Source organism: Hyaena hyaena, unplaced genomic scaffold, assembly GCF_003009895.1.
Source record: "Hyaena hyaena isolate Hyena2069 unplaced genomic scaffold, ASM300989v1 scaffold_19, whole genome shotgun sequence".
NCBI classification, from domain to species: Eukaryota; Metazoa; Chordata; class Mammalia; order Carnivora; family Hyaenidae; genus Hyaena; species Hyaena hyaena.
In genome coordinates, this window is record NW_024080651.1 from 5,304,236 (window position 1) to 5,326,702 (window position 22,467).

The 22,467-nt window shown below is 56.6% G+C and overlaps 1 protein-coding gene across 2 annotated transcripts; it reads left to right on the top strand.

Annotated features, from left to right (window-relative positions):
• The first annotated feature begins 17 nt into the window (after positions 1 to 17).
• Positions 18 to 22,353, top strand: SMTN (smoothelin). Of its 2 annotated transcripts, XM_039225450.1 has the most exons (21): positions 18 to 147; positions 1,862 to 1,991; positions 6,670 to 6,818; positions 7,199 to 7,292; positions 7,384 to 7,462; positions 7,558 to 7,655; positions 8,555 to 8,875; positions 8,964 to 9,036; positions 9,635 to 9,706; positions 9,787 to 10,308; positions 10,498 to 10,670; positions 13,804 to 13,956; positions 14,044 to 14,119; positions 15,202 to 15,366; positions 15,464 to 15,526; positions 15,747 to 15,813; positions 16,750 to 16,923; positions 17,121 to 17,238; positions 17,825 to 17,976; positions 18,927 to 19,092; positions 22,050 to 22,353. In XM_039225450.1, the coding sequence occupies exons 2-20, from the start codon at positions 1,941 to 1,943 to the stop codon at positions 19,069 to 19,071; spliced, it is 2,745 nt and encodes a 914-aa protein (XP_039081381.1). In that variant the 5' UTR covers positions 18 to 147; positions 1,862 to 1,940; the 3' UTR covers positions 19,072 to 19,092; positions 22,050 to 22,353. The 2 variants fall into 2 exon arrangements, with proteins under 2 accessions (XP_039081381.1, XP_039081385.1); XM_039225454.1 differs by lacking the exons at positions 15,202 to 15,366; positions 15,464 to 15,526.
• Positions 22,354 to 22,467: the final 114 nt, after the last annotated feature.

Consider the following 22,467-nt stretch of genomic DNA (forward strand, 5'->3'; position numbering starts at 1 on the left):
GCGGCGCTTGCAGAATCTCGGGGACGGTTGTTGAGCGGGGCTGGGATCCCGGTCGCGGCGCCTTCCGCCTGACCGTTCCTAGTCTATCTGTCGCATCCCGAGCGAGCTAACCGGAGCCCGCACCGGACGGGTGGGCCGGACTGAGAGGTGGGTGTGCAGGCGTCTGGGCGGCACCAGGACCACGGGTCCTGGGGGTGGAACCCGGATATCTGGACAGGGGTTCTGGGACTCCCAGATGTGGGAGCTCCCACCCATCCACGGGGGCTCTAAGCCATGAGATAAGGTTCTAGACCGCTGGAAAGGATGCCAAGGACCTCCAGGAGGTTCCTCTACCCCCAGTGGCCCTACACTGTGAGGGCACACGCCTTGGGGAAGGTCTTACATTACTCTGAGGCTTCTCTCAATCGCCAGGGACCCCAGACTGTTTGTATGACAGTGAGCCCTCAGCAGCGGGAGTCCCTAAGGAGAAAGACACTTCCTGGGCGTCCTAAATTATGCAGGGGGGCACCCCTGCCCTTCAGTAGACATGAGGGAACTCAGAGTGCCCATGGAAACTAAGTCTGGTGATTGCTGAGTGACACCCTTGGGGGTTACCGCAAAGTAGGTATATAAGAGGCAAAGACTCCCACAGATGAAAGATGGGTGGTCACCCGAGCCTAAGGGTATGGGGAAAGCAAGCAGCGACTTGAAAAGGCAGGGTCTGAAGAACCCCAACTGTGTGGATTGGGACCATCCCGCCCCCAGGCTCTTTTACCGGATGGGGAGACTCCACAAGTGACTGTTCTGGGGAGGGGGAAGGCATGACTGAAAGATGAATCAATGTAGCGGGGGGGGGGTAGGGTGGTGTGAGGAGCATTCCTGGGGCCATCTCAGTCACCATACATTAACTAAGCACCTACGATGTGTCAGGCTGTGGGCCCTCAAATTCCATAGACATGAGGGCTGCAGGAAGAAGGAAGGAGCTGCAGTAGGAGGTTGGGCCAGGAGTTAGGGGTCCATTTTGATGCAATGATGGGGCAAGAGTGTCCTGAGTCCCTAGGGGCACTTTGGACTGGGGCTTCAGAAGCCAGAAGCGGCCAAGATTTTGATTAAATCAATTCCTGCTCTCTGGGTCTCTGGGATCTTCCTTTCCCTTGTGACAAATCCCTGGCCCTCTCCAATCCTCAATTTCCCTATCCGGGGGATGGACGTGTCAGGTTCTGAAGCCATTTTAGCTAGGGAATTCAATTCTAAGTGTGTAAAGTAGCAGGAGGAGCCAGTTGCCTGGACACCTGGCTTCATGAGGTCTGGGCAACTGGCATCAAGGGGAGGGCAGAAAAGGGAGAAGAGAGGAGTGTGTATAGAGGGCTTCCCTCAAGAATTGGAAGACAGGTTACCTCTAATGGATTAAACCACCTGGGGGAAGGACGGGTAGTGGCAGCAAGGATTTGGATAAGAGCTCAGCCCACAGAGACTGAGCTTTTGGTCCCAGTGGGGGCTGGGCAGGCTCTGGGGATAGGTGGGTGGGGCAGGAAGCAAGTCTGGCAGGCACCCCCTGGTGGTGAGCACCGCTGTGGTGGACCTTCTCAATCCAGGTCTCTCTGTTCTCTGATGTTTAAGACAGCGTGAGAGCCCAGTTGAGGCCACACAGCAGGCTGGCATCAAGTTAGCTGTGCTAGAACCAGGGACTCCACCCTTGGTTTGTTAAATTTTTCAACATACCACCCTTGGGCAGAGAGCAACCCCCAGCCAGCAGTTACAGGTAGCAACAATGGTACACCAACAGATCATCATGGGATAGAGAGAGAAACTGAGGCACAGGGCCCAAGTGCTGTGGTTTCTAGAGGCCCCAGTAGGCCTGACTCATATCTGTCCCCTGCAGATTCCTTGAGCTGGTGTCAGGTGCTACGGGCATTGGGGATCTCACCAGGAGGGGACGAACAGAGCTAGGGGCCATCGTGATGGCGGATGAGGCCTTAGCCGGGCTGGACGAGGGAGCCCTGCGGAAGCTGGTAAGTGGCCCTATCATCCCTGCTGTGATGACAGGCAAGCCAGGTCAGAGGCAGAATCTGTCCAGGGTACCTCTCAGCTGACAAGAGGAGAGGAGGGAGGATGAAGGCTCAGGGGAACAGGGCTAACTAAACCTGTTATGCATGGCTGATGCAGAGGACCCAGTAGCATGTGCCTGTCCGTGCCAGGTGCTGAGGCCTAGCCCCTCCCAGCCCCCCCACTGCCACCACCTGTTTAAACAGTAACTTCTGAGGACTCGCCCATGTGTAGCCACAGGTGTGGGGAGGCTAGATTTGCTCTCCCAAGCAGTGTCCACCTGGGCAGTGTCCACCCCTGGAGGCTGGCCCAATGATAATAGTAGCAGCAATGATTAAAAATGCCAGGGCACAGTAGGGGTCAGGCTGGGTGCTAGACCATCTCACAGCATGGTCACAGCAGCTCCAAAAGCCAAGAGGGCACTGTGGTTCAGAGAGGTGAAATAACCTCCCTGAGAGCACTCTGCTCAGAAGATAGTGTGCCAGGATCCAAACAAACCCCAAAGAGGGTGTATCTTGGGTAAGTCAAGGTGAGAAAAGCCCATAAAGACAGACAGGATTTGGGGCCTCTTATAAGCTCTGTGACTTCTAGTCTGTCATTTTTCATCTCTGAGCCTCAGTTTCTTTACCTGTAAAATGGGAGCAGGAGATGTGTGCAAACATATATGTAGTTCCTAGAGGTGGCATGGGGATGGAATGAGGCATGGGCCCAGATCTCAGGGTGGAAGAAGGATGAGCCCACTCTTTCCTTACCTTCTTGAGTGTCCTATCTAATCATAGTCTCCCACCCCCATTTCCATGCACTGAAAGGCTGTAGGGCAACAAAAAAGGGGAGGCGTGTGATCACTATCAAGGGCAGGTTGCTGCTGAACTGGAGGGGCCAGAGCCCCGCCCTTGACCCTTGTGAGGGTGGGTAGCGAAGGGGGGTGAGATTAAAGATTTAGCTTTCCTAGGAGAAGACAAGTGACCTACCCACCCCCATGCCATTCTTCTGGACGCAGAGATCACTGGGCAGTGTCCAGTGCTGCCATAACCTACCCAAGGCAGTCAGACCAGCACCTTAGACTCTCTGAGTGTCTGCCACTGCCACAGCCAGCTGTGTGCCGGATTCATTTTCCAAGGGTTCCCACCACCTTAGCTCGACCTCCCCCCTCAAGTCAGGAAGTTAGATGGGGGTAATGGAGGCCGAGCGTTCCAGAGAGAAAGCCAGGTCTCCACCAGGTCTCCATCTCTAGGAGTACACTCTGAGGCTCAGGGTTATCCAGTCGCCACTCCCTAACCCCATGCAGAGTTTGGGTGCTGGAAAAGCCAGAGCGGTAGCTGTAGTCAGCCCAGCCCCGCCTCCTCCCTGGGAAAGGACTAACTACATGCTGCCCGCTGCCCCTCGTCGGGGGGCGGCAAAGCCTCCCAAAGTCCTTCCCACCCCCAGACCGGTTCCTCCACCGCGCGCCCGCCATTACTTCGCTCCGACGCTCCCGCCGGCCTCGTGGCAAGAACTGGGCGTCCCAAGTCGGGCCCCTCCCCGTGGGGTCGGGCCTTATAAGGGAAAGCTGGCCGGCGCCCCAGCTTCAGGCCGATTGGGGACCCGGGCAGCCGCTTCCGGCCTATGCTCCCGCACATTCCTGTGGACGAGGCGGGATGCCTGCGCGAAATGGGGGCACTTGGGGACAGGCACGCCGCGTGCCCCTCTGCCACATACCCAGACGCCCTCCGCCTCGGTCCAGGGTTCAAGTTCAGGCTCCAATGCTCACTAGGGAAGCTGCTTAAGTTCTGTGAACTTCGTGTTCTTCTCCGCAGCGGGAGACATTAAAACAGGCGGTGGCAGGGGTCATGCTGTCTGGCTCCCGACCGGGCGCCTAGTGCTGGGCTCCCCGGGAGAGGCGTGAGCCGCACCCTGGGAGGGCGGGCGGTTGCAGAGCCTGCTGGCCTTCAGCGCCCCCTGGCGAGGCCTCGCTCTACTGCCGGCCAGTTCCGCAAGGGACTGAGCGAATGCCTAGAAAGCCTCCTGTGTTGTGCTAGTGGGGAGACTGAGGCCCAGACGGAACCGGAGCCTGTCAGACCCTAGCCTCCTCTCTCCAATGGAGAGGTCAGAAAGGCCCGGAGACCCGCGCCCCCCCCCCCCCCCCCCCCTCCAGGAAGAGGAAGCACCCTCTTTCCTCCCGGGAGAATTTCACTGGGCAGTTTCGGAAACCGCCCTATCCCCTTCCCCTTCCCTCTGGTGGACAATGGTGCTTTGTACTTCCTTCCCTCCCTCCCACAGCCCCCTCCGCACACAACGGTGGGGCCTGAGAGAGCAGGGAACATAGGACACACAGCAAGGTTACTGTGGGCAGACCTTTGCTTTCAGGCCCAAAGGGGAAGGGTCATGCTGGGGGATGAGATTGTCCAGTGGAATGAGATTGTCCTTCCCCCAGCCCCAGCCCATTCACCTGGGGGGAGGATCAGACAGGAACTAGGGACTCCTACTTTCCAGATGGGGACAGTGAGGCTCCTAGGGATTATAGAGGTAGCCAAGTTTCCATATCCGGCTGTTTTCAGAGACAAGAACCCCATCTCTGGAACCCACGGCATTGGGAAGGGTTACCCAGGAGACAAAGGGCTAGTCATTTTATCTCTTAACCTCTTTACCCTCTAGTCTATCTCTAGGCTAGACTAGAGAAAGTTCCTAACATAGTGTGCTAGGGTCCTTGAGGTGCCCATCATGGCCGACGGACCCCAGCAACAGCTATCTTCAGCCCAAGGCAGACTCTGGAGTCAGAGAAACCTGGGTTCAAATCCTGGCTCAGGTCATTTGGCCTTGAGCAAATGACTTCTCCCCACTGAGTCAGTTTCCTCATTTGTCAAATGTGAGTAATAAAGTACCTATGGTTTCTTTGAGATTAGGACAAACTGGGGACTCAGCGCAGGATCTGTTAGATAGGTTCTCAATGTTACTGATATCTCCTATCTTGTACTCATTTGCCCTTGCCTTTCCCTCCTACTGAGTGGCTGGAACCAAGGAAGGGGTGATGTTTACTGCACGTACAGCAATTCAGGGGGACCCCAAGTCACTGCCCCCATCCCCACCCACTACCCTGAGGTGGGAGTCATTGTTCTATTTGGCAGATGAGAAAAACAAGACAGAGAGGTTAAGGACATGCTCCAGCCAGGACTGTACTGAAGCTGGAACAAGCTGAGGAGCTCCTCAGCATAGCTCCTCAGCAATGTGGAGCCTGAAGGAACCATGGAGGGATCTGTTCCCCAGGGCTCTCCCTACTCTTCAGACTAGGACAGTGATGGCAGAGTTGGGCCAGCCCATGTACGCTGCTGAAACCTGGACTCCCATCCTGGAGCAGGAAGGAATGATGAGGGAAGAGCTATAAAGAAACGACGTAGAGGGTTTCTAGACCCTACTCCTGAATGATTTAGGGAGTGGGGATAGAGGAAATCACTTTCGTGTCCTTGCTCCCATCTGGCTCAGGCCCACACTGGAGATTTATCTGAACCATTATCTTCCTGGGGTCCCTGGGCCAGTCCTTTCTCTCTCTCTCTCCCTCTCTCTTTTTTTAAATGTTTTATTTATTTTTGAGAGAGAGATAGAGACAGCGTGAACAGGGGAGGGTCAGAGAGAGAGGGAGACACAGAATCTGAAACAGGCTCCAGGCTCTGAGCTGTCAGCACAGAGCCTGACACGGGGCTTGAACCCACAAACCGTGAGATCATGACCTGAGCGGAAGGTGGACGCTCAACCGACTGAGCCACCCAGGTGCCCCCAGTCCTCTCTCTCTCTTGAGCCTCAGAGACTGGGCTGGGAGGGTGGGGGAATGAGCAATAGCGGTGTAGGGGAGGCAACAAAATTGGCTGACTCTGTCCATAAAAGGTGCCCTTTCCTGTAAGTGGTTAAACCAGCCATCTCCAATTTCCCAGGGATTGAAGGGCTAAGAAGCTGATAGGAGCACCTGTCCCACATTGATGCCCTCTGAAGGGCCCTGGGTAGACCCTAAAGCATATCCATTATCTAAAGGACTGACCCTCCTACTCTGAGCGTCGGCCCCTTTGATGGTGGATAGCACTGGGCCAGTATAGGCAGGAAAAAATAGACCCCAGCTAAGCAAGAAACTAGGACTCCTGAGCACCTGCCCCTGCCTCAGTTTTCCCATCAGTCCAATGTGGATGACGCTGCCACTCCCAGCAAGACTGTAATGCTTTGGGGCTAGAACATGGGAGTCTTCCTTGCTCACAGGGTGGGCTCCATCTGCCCTAACCACCTTTCCTTCCCCAGGGACACTTTTAGGGCCCCATAGGGTGGCTTCCTTCTTCCTGCAATGATTCCCTGGCTCTTGGGGATTTGATGAAAGACTCTGAGCGACAGGAGTTGAGTCTCAAGAAGAAGTGCCTGGCTTGACACGTGGCACAGGTGGGCAGTTGCTGGCTGCCCAGTCTGTGAACCATAGTGCACAATAGGCTGTCCAAGAGCTCTGGTTCCATAAGACAGGTCTCCCTGAGACCCTGGATGGGTGGGAGGGCAGGCTTGTGACAGACATGTGGCAGAGAGAGTGGAGACAGACCACTCATTGTGGCCCAGGCCAAGCTGTGGGCAGCTGGTGCCCGCCCTCCGCCCCTGGCAGCTGAAGTTATTTGCTTCTCACCCCCGCCTGCCCCACAGTTGGAGGTCACAGCGGATCTGGCAGAGCGGCGGCGCATCCGCTCAGCCATCCGGGAGTTGCAGCGGCAGGAGCTACAGCGTGAGGAGGAAGCCCTGGCATCCAAGCGCTTCCGTGCTGAGCGGCAGGACAACAAGGAGAACTGGCTGCAGTGAGTGGCCAGGGAGGGATGGTCAGGGGGTGGGGGGCAGGGGGTATTGCCAGAGTTCAGCTTGTGTTGTACAGGCAGGCATGAGCACCGGTGTGTCTGCTGTGGGCATGCAAATGGCAGTATAGGCAGGCATATGGAATACACAGGGATGTTTATGGGCATGGACCACTCACCAGTCATGGAGTCCTGGGCATACCCACATAGATAGCACGTCTGAGGCTGTGGTATTAGTGCTCACGTACATGGGCATGCATGTGCCAGCATGTGTAGGCACAGCATATACCTGCTCATCTGGGTACCCTGTCGTGGCCCCTACCCTCAGCCCACATCTTCCCTGACTTGCCTCTGGCATAGGAGTTATAGTGATGATGTCCCTGCAGCTCTCAGCAGCAGGAGGCGGAGCAGCGAGCTGCTCTGGCGCGGCTGGCCGGGCGGCTGGAGTCCATGAATGATGTGGAAGAGCTGACTGCACTGGTGAGGCCCAGGCCAGGGCAGGGGATGGGGCAGGGCAGGTGAAGACCTGGACTCCACAGTCCAGCACCTGCGGCCTGCTTCTCATCCATAGCTGCGAGGCGCTGGTGAGTATGAGGAACGCAAGCTGATCCGAGCTGCCATCCGCCGCATAAGGGCCCAGGAGATTGAGGGTATGTGCCCTGCCCTGGCCCTGCCCTGTATACTGCTGCAGGCCACCCACAGCACCTCCTGGCCACTCACCTGACACATTTTCCTTCCCTTCCAGCTGCCACATTGGCTGGGAGGTTGTGCAGCGGGCATCCCAACAGTGGCTCAAGAGAAGAGAGCAAGGGGCGGGCAGCACACAGGCTAGAACGGTGTGAGGTAAGGAATGTGAGCAAGGTGGGCGGGTAGCCCAGTGTCCTGTGTGCACAGTTGCCAGCAGCACAGAGCACCTAGGTGTCTTTGCTAGATTGGTACTTGACGGGGTGGGGAGGTTTTGGGGGGACACTAGGGCTCTATCTCACATCTCTGCCTAGTCTCTTGGGTAACCTCCGACCATATGTCCCCCAGTCCAGACCTTGTGTCTACTCGGGCCTTCCCCTCAAAGCCAGACTGTCTACACAACTCCTGAGTGTGTCTCCCTTACCAACCTGCTGGCCTCCCCACTTACATAACTACATTTCACCCCACTGTGGCCATCCAGCCTCCACTCAGTAGCCAATGCAATCTCCCTGAAATGCAGATCTGACCCTGGGTACCTCCCTAGCTTAAACCCATCCTGAGGCTGTCCCTCTCCATCCAGACAGCCCACATCTTACCTTGGCTCTACGTATTACACCCCAGCTAACTCCGTGGAGCACTGTTCTCCAGAGAGTATGGGTGAGAGGTCAGGCCATGGAGGTTCCCTCAGTGGCCAGCAGAGGCCGCTGGTCCCGGTCCTTGAAGAAGCTCCCCACCCCAACCAAGCTGCCCACACGCACGCACACACATACTCTGATTAACCAGGCTGGGATCAGGGGTCAGAGGCCTCTGCTCCTGGGATCAGTTAAGGCTGGGAGTCCCCAGGAGGTCTCCTGTCATCCCCAATCCCCCTTGACCAGGCAGTGCCAGGAGGTTAGGAAGTGAGTATCAGAGATCTCCCATGGAGATCCAGTTCTAGTGCCCATGCATGTGCAGGTGTGCCCACAGGAAGCTATGCCTAACCCCTCTGCTTTGCATGCCCTGCCCTGGGCACCTGCCAGCCTGGGGAGCCTTGACTATATCCTGTGGGTCTCCCACAGGTGCCAGAGCGAGAGAAACAGGAGCAGCAGGCAGAGGTCCCAGAGTCAACCCCAACCCCCCAGGACACCAGCCGGGATGTGACCACAGTGACACTCCTGGTGCGGGCCCCGCCTGGGGGCACACCCAGCTTACCTGCCTCACCCGTCAGTTCACCTACCACTGCTTCTCCTGAGCCTCCACTAGAGCTTGCTGAGGCCCAGTGTCCTGCTGCTGAGGTTGTGGGCAGCTCTGAGCCACCCTCCAGCCCACCCAGGGCCACCAGCCCTGAGCCCCAGGAGCCACCAGCCACCCCCAGCACTGAGAGGCAGGTGGTCAACAAGGTGAGTCTGGATGAGGGACAGGGATGCCAGGCAGGTGAGGTCCTCAGTTTGGGAGTCAGGCCCTGCCCATGCTGTGTTTCCCCTGCAGCTCCTGCCTGGCCCCACAGAACCCCCAGCTGTCCAAGGCCTCACCAAAGATCCCTCCGACACAAAGAGAGCAGGTGAGGGTCCCTGCAGGAGTAGCTACAGGCCTCCCCTTCCCTGTCTGGAAAATGGGCTCTAATGCCTAGACAGCTTCAGTTCCTCAAGGGGAGGCAGTCCCTGACACTCCTCCCACTGCCCTGAAGTGTCCCCACCCCCAGCCTGGCCCTCCCCACCCCCCACCCCATGGCCAGAGGCCTCCCTGCAGCCTTGAAAGGCAACAGGCCTCAGGCACATTCTTTTCCCCAATAAGGGAGTGCGCCCATCTCCCAGCTGAGGCCATGGGCAGTGCTGGACAGGGGGGGTGTCCTGCATCCCCATCAGCAGGGAGGATCTGGGCACCCTTCCTCCAGCCCAAGCCTAGCCCCGGCCCCCAGGAGTGTCCAAGTCATCCTAGGGTCAGTGCAGGAGGAGAAGGAGGAGCCTATAAGAGAGATACAGCTGAGTGGGGAAGCCAGGAGCTATGGGAGGTGCAACGTGGGACCGGGAGGCTGAACTACAGGAGGTGATTGGGAAGCTGAAGAGCTGTGGAGGAGAGAACTATGAGAGGCCGAACCCCCATATCCACTCTCCTTTATCTTTCCTCTCCTGGCTACCGCCATCTCTCTAAATTGACAGACCTGGCTGGACCCCGTTCTTGCCAACGCTCTCTGTCTGTGCTCAGTCCCCGCCAGCCAGCCCGGAACCGAGGTACTACCTATTCCCACTATTGCAGACTTGGGGAAGTCCCTGTCCCACCCAGTCACTGATAACCCTTCTGTCCCTTCTAGAGCCTACCACCCTTGCCAGTGGACCTTCCTCATTCCAGCGGGCTGGCTCTGTGCGGGATCGTGTGCGCAAGTTCACATCTGATTCTCCTATGGCTGCTGGGCTTCAGGAGGGTCCACCCCGGTTGGTCCTGGGTCCTTCAACCCCCACAAGACTCCTGGGCCCCTCCCACATCAGCACTACCCCTGCCTCCTCTACCAACAGCTCCTCCTCACGGGGCCCCAGTGACACCTCCTCCCGATTCAGCAAGGAGCCACGAGGAACAGCCAGGCCCCTGGCCCAGCTTCAGAGCTGCCCCCGGGAGGAGGGCCCCAGGGGGCGGGGCTTGGCTGCCAGGCCCCTTGAAAACAGAGCAGGGGGGCCCGTGGCCCGCTCAGAGGAGCCCAGTGCCCCGCTTCCCGTGCCTGTCGGCACTGCTGAGCCAGGGGCCAGTATGAAGACCACATTCACCATCGAGATCAAGGATGGCCGTGGCCAGGCATCCACGGGCCGAGTGCTGCTGCCCACAGGCAACCAGAGGGCAGGTAGGCCTCCCCGCTGTCTCCCCACTGCTGGGGATGAGTGTTTGCAGCCAGCTCTGCACATAGAACAAGTGCTGTGGTCAGGCTTCAGGGTGTCTCCAAAGGGTGTGCTGGGAACAACGGGCACCATTAACCTTGGCTGGCATTACCCTCACCCCAGCTGATCTAACAGTAGCCCTTCTCCTCCTCCAGAACTGACGCTGGGGCTACGGGCGCCTCCCACCCTCCTCAGCACCAGCAGTGGGGGCAAGAGCACCATTACCCATATCAGCAGCCCCGGGACTCTGACACACCTGGGTAGCGTCACTCATGTTACCAGCTTCAGCCATGCCTCCCCTGATAGCCGGGGAGGCTACAGCATTAAGGTGAGCCCCTTCTTGCCCCACTAACGTTGCCATCCATCAATCTTATATAAACTGTTTTAGGATGTAGGGCTAGCAAGGTTCCTCTGCTCCACTCCTCCCTGCTGCACACATGGGGAAACTGAGGCCCAGAGAGAAAAGGTGGCTACCTATAGTCCAGAGCCAGTTGGTGGCAGAACTAAAGGCAGACCCTAGTGTACTAGCCACTAGGTGTTTCAGAAGCTTACTCTGTACCGGCCTCAAGTTTCTCACATGCTGATCTCTGGTCTTTAGTCCAAAATTGGTTGGATGATTCCTGATGAACAGATGGGAAAATTGAAGCTCAAAGATGGTGGTGAGGGCTTGTGCCATCTTCCTATGGCCCCAGTGCCCCTGTCCCTACCCCATACTGGAGCTCAGCCCCAAGAAGCAAAGCCACTGATCTGCTCATCCAAGATCAGCCTGGCCTGTTAGGAGATTGGAGATTAGTGATTACTATCTGCGTCAACATCTCTGGGGTGGGGGTGGGGTTGAACAGAAACATTGCTGGGGGGACAGGAAGGGGGTTCCAGTCAGGTGAGGCAGCAGCCTTGCAGGTGCCACGGGAACTGAATACACCGCACCCTTCCATTATTCATTCCTGAGCCTGGGATCAGCTGGCTGGGAGCTCCGCTGGGGAAGGGATCCCCAGTGGGCTGCCCGACTGCCCAGGTATGTCCTCTGTGCTGCACCTGGAACTGAATGGAACTTTGGTTGAGGTGAGCCAGCTAGAGCCAGCTTTGGGCCTTCTCAGGGGTACCAGGTAGAGCGTTGGGAGAAAGCATTCTTACCCCCACAGAGCAGGACTTAACCACTCTCTGCCAAGGGAGTGAGGGGATGGTGGCTGAGGCCCTTGGGGTGGGTGGGAGGTGCAACAGTGAGCCCTGCATATGATACCACTAAGGCACCTCAATTTCCCCATCTAGAATAAAGGGGAAGCAGAAAAGTGCCTAAAATGTGCTCAAAGTCTGTGGTTGGATCCAAGCACCACCGGCAGGCCAGAGGATATTCATCTCAGAGACAAGATACTTGTATCAGATTGCTCAAAGTCCCACCTCTCTGTGCCTCCATTTCCCCCATTTGTTCAAGGCTTTCTAAAACAGCATGGCATGAAGGCAGGGGAGTGCAGGCTCTTGGAGTCTGGCAGACTGGATCCTCAGAGCTAATGCAAATGGTGGTCCAGGCAGGCCCATTTCTTGCTTCCTGCCTCAGTTTCCCCATCTGTGGGGCATGGGGCCCTGGTCTAGGTAATTCTTGAGAAGCTGTGTAGCTTTGCTGTGTTGCCAGTCTGTGATCTCTGCAGGGCTAGGGCCAGGGCCAGGGCCAGACCTGGCGGTCTGCCTGCTTGGGCAGGCCACCCCTCCCCCACCATCCCCTCCACAGGGAGCCCAGAATAGGTTTCTATTTGGGCCACAGCCCCAGCTGGCGGGTGGCAGGCTGGGAGTCTGGGAGGCCAGTAGGGGCGGGGCAGGCCCACTGCCCTTGCCTTCGCCCTCAGGCCAGCTGCAAAGACTCTGACACTGCCAGCCAGAGGCAACTGTCCCTACCACTGTCCCCATCGTCATCCCGCCATAGAACCCCTGCCATCACCATGCCGGGGGTACCAGGGCCTGGGTCTGAGCTGGCTGCAGCACTTGAGGAGCGATTGGGCTTGGCATTGGAGGAGCTGCGGGCAGTGGCTGAGGCAGGCCGGGCGGCAGTAACCCAGGCAGCTGAGGCAGCTGCCTCGGCCATGGAGCCAGTGGCCCGGGCAGCTGAAGAGCTGCGGGTGGAGACAGCAGCACTGAGTCGGCGGCTGGATGCACTGGGCAGGCAGGTGGAGGTGCTGAGCCTGCGCCTGGGGGTCCCGCTTGTGCCTGACCTTGAGCCTGAGCTGGAGCCCAGTGAGCTGCTCCTGGCTGCTGCCGACCCCGAGGCCCTCTTCCAGGCGGCTGAGGATGCTGGGACCCCCGTGGCCCACCCGCCTGCCTTCAGCACCCGCCGCCGCTCCTCTGCTGGCCCTGCCCGCAGCAGCAGTCTCGTAAGTCCCTATGGGCTGGGGGGAGAGGGGTGGTTTTGAACAGGTTCTGTCCCTGCTGAGTGACCTTAGGTGTGCCACTACCTTCTCTGAGCCTCAGTTTACCTATCTGCAGAGGTGACTGGAATGCTAGTGCTCAACACTCAGGCAAGAGGGTGACAGGCTCCTGGCCCTGAGGCATGCATGGCGGCTGCCCTAGCAGCCCCTGGCCAGGGCCCAGCCCCCACCCCCACCCCTTCTCTCCCCCAGTCAGGCTGAGTCTCCCTAAAGCAGCTGCCACCTCAGCTCTCCTTACTCTTACAGCAGACTGAGAGGCCCTGCCAGGAGGAGAGGGGCTGTGACAGTCGGGCTGGGGGCTTGTCTGCAAGTGCTTAGAAGATGTCTTGGGAGGGGTAAGGTGCTAGGTTGGGGCTGCAGGCCCCTTAGAGGGTGGTCCCCAGTGTGGAACAGGGAGCAAGGGCAAGCTTTAGAGAGAACTTGGCGCTGGGCAGTCCCAGTCAGACACCTGGTCAGGAGCCCAAGGGCCCTGGTCCAGCTCCTTTGGGGTGTGCGTGCGTGCGTGCGTGCCTGCGTGCGTGTGTGTGTGTGTTTGTGTGTGGCATGTGCTGCCTGGGCTCTGGACCAGGAGGACCCAGGCCTTGGGAACTTCCAGGACACAGCACAGCCTGCCTGGGAGGATGCTGGGAGTGAAGTAGCAGAAAGAACTCAAGTTTAGGAGTTAAGCTTAGCTCAGACCCCAGGCTGTCACACTTCTAGAAGGACTGCAGGCTAGTCATGCAGCTACCCTGAGCTTCAGTTTTCCCTTATGTTAAATAGGGACAGTAAAATCCCTAGTGCTTATTCAATGCTTACTACCAAATGAAAATTACCATTATTGGCACAATTAATTGTATTAATGCAATTCTGGGTACATGGGAAGCCCTAAAACAAGGCTATCAGTGCCTCCAGAATAATCATCTTTGCGCAGGCAGTTTGACTGGTTAGTGGTTATTTCCAAGGCTGTGCCAGCAGACCCAGGGCTCACGGTCCCATGTCCACTGGGACATGGGTGGTTTCATCCACACCGTTCCCTAAAGTCCATGCCCTCTCCCCACCCTGCAGATGGAGCCAGAGCCAGCAGGGCTCCCCTCTGCGGCAGTGGAAGTGGCTAATGGTGCTGAGCAGACCCGGGTAGACAAAGCACCCGAGATGCGGAGCCCACTGAGCGCTGAGGAGCTGATGGCCATCGAGGATGAAAGCATCCTGGACAAGATGGTATGGCCAGATCTGGTGGACTAGGGGTTGGCAGGAGGCAGGGGCCAGCAGGCGCCAGGTGGGTAATGACAGGGGCTCTATCCGCAGCTGGATCAGACTACAGACTTTGAGGAGCGGAAGCTCATCCGGGCTGTACTACGGGAGCTCCGACAAAAGAAGAGAGGTAGAGAGCCTGTTGCCCCACCCTAGATCCTGTTGCTCCATTCCCCAGCTGCTCCCCTTACTCTGGAGTCCATTCATGGACCTGCTAGTTCAGTAACTGCCCTACCCAGCTTCTTCTCTAGACCCAGATGTTCCCTTGCCTCCTTCTCCCTGGATCCAGCTTCTCCCTTCCCTAGCCACATCTCCCACCAAACCACCCCAGTTTTACTGTCCCCAACCAGCTTCTTTTCTCCTTCCCAGACCCAGTTACTCCCTCTTCTAGCTGCTACTCCTTGGATTCCATTGCTTCTCCACATACTGCCAATTACTCCTTCCCTGAATTCAGATACTCCTCCCAGCAGCTGCTTTTCTCTTCTTGAGTTCCACTGATGACCACCGTAGCTCTGCCCCCACCCAGCTTCCCTTTCCCTGAAGCACAGCTACTTCCTCCCTGGACCCAGCTATTCATTCCCTCGGATTCTAGATTTATTTCCTTCTGTAGATACTCTCTGAACTTAACTGCTTCCTCCAGGCCACCTGGCTCCTATGCCCGCCCACCTACTTCTTTAGGCCCAGTCACTCCTTTTGCCAACTTCTCTCTCAACTTGTCTTTCCCTGGATTAAATTACTTCTCAGGTACCTCCAATTACTCCTTCCTTGGATCTAGATATTTCTTTCTCTAGCTGCTCTCCTCCCACCTAAGACTCATTTAAAGACCCACTCAGCTACTAGCCTCACTCAGCTGCTCCTTCTGTGAATTCTGCTACTTCCTCCCTGGAAGTATATTTTGCATATTCACTCGGGAAGCTACTCATTCCCATAGAAATTCCCTTCTTGGATCTAAATACTCCCCCTTGGAGTTCAGGTATTCCATATTCCCTTGTTCTGCCTGAGTCCATTGCCACACACCACCTCCCTCCCCCACTCCCTGCCAAATTATAGCTATCCCCTCACCCTCAGCTACTCCTAGAGAGGGCCCTTGTCCCCCATGTCTTCAGTACTTCTAACAAGTTGCCCCCCACCCCATCTTGTGTGCCCGTGCATATGTGCTCTGTGGGTGATGGGTGGCCCTTCTGGGCCTGCATGGGGCATCCCCCGGCCTAGACCAGCGGGACAAGGAACGGGAACGGCGGCTGCAAGAGGCACGGGCCCGGCCAGGGGAGGGCCGTGGCAACACAGCTACTGAGACCACCACAAGGCACAGCCAGCGGGCAGCTGATGGCTCAGCTGTCAGCACTGTCACCAAGACTGAGCGGCTCGTCCATTCCAGTAAGAGGCCAAGCAAGGCTCAGGGCTCTAGGTGGGAATATATCCACCCCACTGGCCCCATGGCTCACATTCTTCCTCTCATCCACCGCCCCTCCAGATGATGGCACACGGACAGCCCGCACCACCACAGTGGAGTCAAGTTTTGTGAGGCGCTCGGAGAGTAAGGCCGCCTGGTGTCGCCCTGTGCCTGACTGCCTGCCCACTTCTTCAGACTCTTCCTCAAGCTCTCTCTCCGTACCTTCATCTGTGTGTCTCTGTGTCCAGCAGTCACTTTCTCCTCTCTGCCTGTGGCTACCACCATCCCTCTGCCATAGTCCCCTGCCCCATCTCCTGTTGTCCAGCCCAAGCCCTCACCCTGCTCCTCTTCCCCTTTCTTGCAGATGGTAGTGGCAGCACTATGGTGCAAACCAAGACTTTCTCCTCTTCATCATCCAAGAAGATGGGCAGGTGAGCACAGGTACCCTTCCCTAGACCACAGAGGAGCCAGTGCCATATGGGACCTCACTGTATACCCATTCTGCAGAGGGGTAGACCAAGGTGCTTTGAGGTGATAAGCATTCAGCCAGGGAGAGTCAGAATAGGAGTCAGACCACTCCTGCTCCCCTTTTGATCACACCTAATCCTCAACCACACCACTGAAAAAGCCAGAGATTTGCTCAGGGTCTCACAACTCTGAGTGGCAGTGATAGCTTGAGCCCTTAGGCCTGCCTGCCATGGAACTGCCTGATGGCACTGCCACTTCCCAGTGTCTGCAGACCACATCCCATGTCACTGAGCACCTTTGCACTTTAGCCCCATGAGGGAGGAATATGCCTCTATCATACAAAGTGTATTAAGGCTGGTAGGATCAGAATTCAGACTGGAACCACAGGCATGCAAGAACTCTGATTTAGAGAGACCTGTGTTCTTGCACTGCCCCCATGCCCTCTGAAACCTGAGGCCAGGGGCCTGTTTCCTCATCTTTAGTGGAAATGATAAGGGTCCCTCCCTCCTTGTGAAACTCAAAATGGCACAAAGGAAAGGCTCTATAGACATGAGTTATTATTATTATTATTATTATTATTATTATTATTATTATGCTGGTGGGCATTATTAGTTTCTAGTGCCCAGAATCTGAACTCATCTGTAACTTGATTATGCAGTGAACCTTCTCAGAGACCTCCCCAGGTGCCAAGTCTGTTGAAAAGCGTGGCTCCCACCTTCTTCACCTTTGAGCCTCAGTCTACTTTGTAAAATGGGTATAATAAGGACCCTCCCTTGAGGGCTAGCTTGTGGGTTGTGGATATACAATAGAGTGTAGAGTCTAGAGCACAAGCCCCCTCCCTTGGCAATTGGGGGTCAAAGTTCAGGAGCAGGCTAACAAGTTGCCTCCCAACCCCCCAGTATCTTCGACCGCGAGGATGAGGCCAGCCCACGGCCCGGCAGCCTGGCCGCACTAGAGAAACGCCAGGCAGAGAAGAAGAAAGAGCTGATGAAGGCGCAGAGCCTGCCCAAGACCTCGGCCTCCCAGGCGCGCAAGGCCATGATTGAGAAGCTGGAGAAGGAAGGCGCCTCTGGGTGAGAGGCAGTGGGCGGGGCTGGGGCGGGGCCTATTTAATGACCGCATGGGGCGGGGCCAGAAACGGGAAAAAGCCGTGGAAGCTGGGCTGGGAGGGGCCTGCAGGCCTGGGAAGGCGGGGCCTGGAACCCACTGGGTTGGCCACCAGGGCAGCATCCCCTATAGTCTCGTGACCCATCCCGATGTGACCCTGCAGCAGCCCTGGTGGACCCCGTGCCGCTGTCCAGCGCTCCACCAGCTTTGGGGTCCCCAACGCCAACAGCATCAAGCAGATGTTGTTGGACTGGTGCCGAGCAAAGACACGTGGTTATGAGGTGAGCTCCACAAGGCCAGGCGGCTTGGCTTCTTTCTCCTACCCCCATCCCCCACCTTGCAGCTCTGCACCTCCCTCTTGGCAGAACTCCTTACCCCCTGTACTTTTCATAGTCCCCATACCTGGCAGGGAGGATGGAAGCCCTCTTTTGGGATGAGGAAACAGACTCAAAGAGAACACACAACATACCCTAGATCCAAGAAAAAGTGATTGAGTGGTAGGGCCTAATGAGGGCCCAGTTCAGAGCCAGATCTCACCCTTGGAGTTCTCCCTTATTGCTCTTGCTGGGGGTGGGGGTCAGGGGACTTGGTAAATTAATGTAAGTAAGGAAAGGAGTGAAGGAGGCATAAGCATGGTCTTAGCTGGGTGGTGTGGGCCTCCTGGTTGCTCTGTGCCTATTAGTAGTAGAGAAGGGAGCTGACAAACTGAATTAAAGGATGCTCGTGTTCCCACTGTCCATCCGCTCTGAAGCTTTGGACAAGCTACAGGCCCTTTCTGACCCCAGTTGCCCTATGTCTGGAATGTCAAATGCTGGGGGCAGAGAAGTCATAGGGAAGCTGACCAGTCCTCCCACCACCCATACATAGCATGTGGACATCCAGAACTTCTCCTCAAGTTGGAGTGACGGGATGGCCTTCTGTGCCCTGGTGCACAACTTCTTCCCTGAGGCATTCGACTATGGGCAGCTCAGCCCACAGAACCGGCGTCAGAACTTTGAGGTGGCCTTCTCATCTGCTGAGTAAGTGTGGGCCCCAGCCCTGCTGGTGTCAGCTGGGCATCTGTGGCTGAGCATCTAGGCCAGGCCCAGCTGCCCCAAGACCCCTTGGAGCTGGCCAGCCGCACTGTCAGACAGCGGCTGAGACCCCCTTCCCCAGAAAGCCCCTGTCCTCTCCACCCCGCCCACCCGCTGCTGAGTGTGCCAGGTGCCCGCCGGAACGAAGGAGCCGCCGGCCCGCCTACCAGCCCCAGCCAAGGCCCACCAGGTGGCCCTGTCCATGTCCCCTCCATCCTCCCTCTGCCCCCTCCTCCCTCTCTCTCTCCCTTTCTCTGTCCTGCTCTCCTCCCACTATCACCAGAGCTTCCTGCTCCCACGGGATCCCGGCTGGAGATTCCAAAAGGAGGCTCCTGGCCTGGGCACCGTGCCCATCCAGCCTATATAGGTGTTGCCAGAGGCTTATATAGGACATCAGCAAGCCCTCCACTTTGGAATCGTTGCCCCGTCTGCTCACCTCACCCTCAGCACCCTCCATCTGTCTTTCTTTCTCTCCTTTTCTCTTTCTGTTTCCCCCAGATTTCTTCCTCTTCTTCTCCCCCACCTCTTCTCACGCCTCCCTCACCCCCCCTCCCTGGGGCACAGCCCTCCTCTCCAACCTCAGTGCCAACGCCATTGCCCCCCACCCCGTTCCCGCTTGACCCAAGAGTTCTCTGCACCTATGACTGGTCTGGCCCCCCACCCCTGTCTGCATTGCACACCATTAGTGATGGGTAGTGAGCGGCACGTCCACCATGGGAAAGGGGCATGCGGGGGGGCCGGCAGACTGCAGCACTGAGAACGTAACTGAACTCTTGTCTCTGTGTGTATGTGTATGTGTGTGTCTGTGTTTTCCCCTTTCTCTTCTCTGCCTCTTCCCCCTTTTCCTCTCCTGGGCCCTGCCTCCCTGCCCCTTCCCGGCCCCCTACCCTCCCCAGGACCCATGCGGACTGCCCGCAGCTCCTGGACACAGAGGACATGGTGCGGCTTCGAGAGCCTGACTGGAAGTGCGTGTACACGTACATCCAGGAGTTCTACCGCTGTCTGGTCCAGAAGGGGCTGGTAAAAACCAAAAAGTCCTAACCCCTGCTCAGGGGCCCCACGGTGAGAAATGCCTCCTGCACTGTATGCTGGAATCTGCTCAGAGGGGCCCAGAGAGAGACCAGGAGGTGGGTGGTGGTAGCAAGGGGACCCCGAGAAGAGCCAGAAGGAGCCTAGCAGGCAAGACCATTCTTCTAATGGGGCAGTGATAACCCACATGAGCAGGACTGAGATTGAGGAATCCCAGGAAGGAATCCTACAGGAGACATCTGACCCGGCCTGCAGGTCAGGACAGCTATCTGAAAAAAGTACAAACCAAGCTAATCTTAATAACAAATTCAAGCTAAAGAAGGGAGAGGGAGTCCCAGGCAGAGGGATGAATCTATGTACAGGGCTGGAGACAAGAGAATGGAGTGTGTGGCATACCCAGGAAGGGAAGGAAGTTTAGTCTGGGTATGAAGGGGAGGAGGGAAGGAAGTTTAGTCTGAGTATGAAGGGGAGAAGGGAAGGAAGTTTAGTCTGGGTATGAAGGGAAGGAAGTTTAGTCTGGGTTTGAAAAGAAGGGGCCACAGGAGTTTGAACTTCCTCCTAAAAACAAGAGTCATAAAAGAGTTCCAAACAGAGAAAGGATATATGTGGTCTGCTTAGCTTCTAGAACAATGCCTGGGTGAGGGGTGGGGAGTGAAGGAATATGCTAGATAGCTGGAGCAACTTAGAAGTAGGACAGGCTTCCTGATGGACCCAGATGGAGGGGGAGAAGGAGGCTCAAGGAAGCCTTGTAGGCCTCCAGTTTGGGCACTGGGGAATTGGTAGTGCCACACTCACTGGAGAACTCAGGAGCAGGGCCAGTTTAACAGGAAGATGTTTCTGGTTAGGGATCTGGATCTTCAAATCAGCTATGGCATTTTCTCTCTAGTCACCTTACCTCATGACCACAGTAGGAATTCAGGTCCTGAGCTAATTGTCCATTCCAGACAAGTTGCTCAGAGACAGGAGAGAGGTGGTCAATGTCCTGGAGGTTTTAGGTCAGAGACAGGGCTAGAAACTAGAACTCTAGACTCCCCACTTACTAGCACTTTTCCCTACTCCATCACTTTTCCCACCCATTGTGCAGAGAGAAGAAAAGTCAAAGGCCCAGTAGGGAGGGGATTCCCCAGTAAGTCAGGGACAGAGCTAGGGATGCACTCAGATGCCCCTCAAGGCCTGGAGCCATGTGGGGAGCAGCCCACGTGTGTACACGTCCACCCAGAGAAGCCGTGCAGGTGAGAGGAGGATGGGTTTGGTTCTGTCTCCAGGTCATATATGGACTTAGGAGCTGCTGCCCAGCAGGCTGGCCTGTAGGGAAAGGGGCCCATCCCTGATCCAGTTGGAAAGTGTGACTCAGCTGTGCTGTTGCTCGAATTGCCCTCTGTTTGGCCTGTCACTGGGGCAGCTGAAGGCCTGAGTTGTGAGCCCCAGTGTAAACAATGGCTTTATAAGGTCTCCAGGGAAGACACCAGAGGTGGGAGGGAGCTCCACATTGGGGAGCCCAGGGGAGATAGCCAGTTTGAAGAAACTGCACAGAGAGAGGCTGCCTTTTTTGCCAAAGTATAGCTGAGGAAATAAGTCCAGTCTGGGGCAGAGATGACCCCCAAGGGCACATAACACATCAGCAACAGTCAGAAACCCCCTCACTCATCTAAGTGTTCTCAAGGTCTCAAATGAGGCAGAGAATTTGTTGCTGTAAAGATGAAAAAACTGAGTCACAGAGCAGGGCTTTATCTAGTACACACAGCTGGTAAGGGGTACAATGTGAACTGAAACAGAGGTCTTCTGCCTCCCAAGCTGCTTCTGTGAAAGTGTCCAGGTGAGCTAGGTGTAGGCCCAGTCCTACCACGGTCCCAGGTTTGACCTTGAAGGTACAAGATGGGAGGTAGTCCTGGGCCCTTTGTGTTACCCACAGGAACAGTTCTTCCCTGTATACCTTCCCTGCCAAAGGAAACTCAGTTAACATGGACTTATGGGAAGGAGCAAGGCAGAAGAGGTCTTGCTTTGGGAGAGGAGGGGAAATGGAGCCAGGGAGCAATCTCCAGCTTTAGAGCTCTGTGGCTGTCGGTTGCTTAGTAGGTGCAGCCCATTCACCCCAGAGTGGGGAGATGACTCTGCAGTAGGGAAGAGTAGGCTCTGGACAGGTGACAACACCCAGAGCTGGGGCACTTAAGTCCCAAGAGGCCCAGCCTTGTACTTCAAGCCCTTGTTCAAGCTATAGGCTTGAAACAAATGATTTCTGCTCTGTGACTCAGTCTCCCCATCTGTAACATACGGCTGATACTCTGGAGGATGACAGATGGATGGTCCCACTCTTGAGCATGTTGTAGATGGTCCTGTCTGTATTGGTTGGGACCTCATCTGCTTCCCCTGCTCTACCCAAAGAGGGTGGTAAGGGTTAAAGAACTAAAGAACACACACACACACACACACACACACACACACACACACACACAGTCCTCCATCTCCTATAACAGGGTTGTCCCTGGGGCAAGGACAGGGGTTCACAGGCCTCTCTACAGGAGGTACCAGGCCAGGCATCGGAGAGAGGATCACTGGGGTGGGTCCTGGCTGCAGAGAAAGACGTGCCATTGGTAAGGCCCCTCCAATGACCCAACCCAGAGGCTTGTGCCAGCTGGAGTGTGCCATTGAAGGTATGCAGGAGGTGGTCCTCTAGAGAGAACATGGGTGAGGTCTGGAGTCAGGAACCCCCAGGGCTAAGGGTCGAGACCTGCACCCTGCGGGGAGTGGGATGGGGCGTGGCTCTCCTCCCATCTCCACCTCCACCTGCCAGGCCTAGTTCCCCATAGTGATGCCTCTAGGCTTGGGTCAGTGGGCCCTGGGGCTTCCTGCCTTCCCAGAAAGCTTTTATCCCTTCACTCAAGAATCTGGAAGACCAACAGGCTGCAAGCAGTGAAAAGATCTCTGAATAGAGGGTAGCCACATGAAACAGGGCCAGCGCTGACAACTATCCCCGTGACACCTCCCTGCAGGATGCTGGTGGACTGCGTGCCCCTGGTGGAGGTGGAGGACATGATGATCATGGGCAAGAAGCCGGACCCCAAGTGCGTCTTCACCTATGTGCAGTCACTCTACAACCACCTGAGGCGCCACGAACTGCGCCTGCGCGGCAAGAATGTCTAGTCTCCCTGCCCGCATGGCCAGCTTGCGGCAAGCTGCCCCCACCATCCAGGCACCGTCCCATCCCTGTGCGCCTGCCCACTGCTGCCCTTTCTGTCGCGACACCTTACCCCGCACACACACACTGCGTTTTGATAAATTATTGGTTTTCAACGACCCTGACTCCTCTCTGCCTCTCTTGGGTTGAATGGAGGGCAGCTTGGCAAGGTGTGCACACATCCCCACTCCAGCAGCCGAGCATTTGGGGATGCTGGGTCTCTTGAAGGTCGT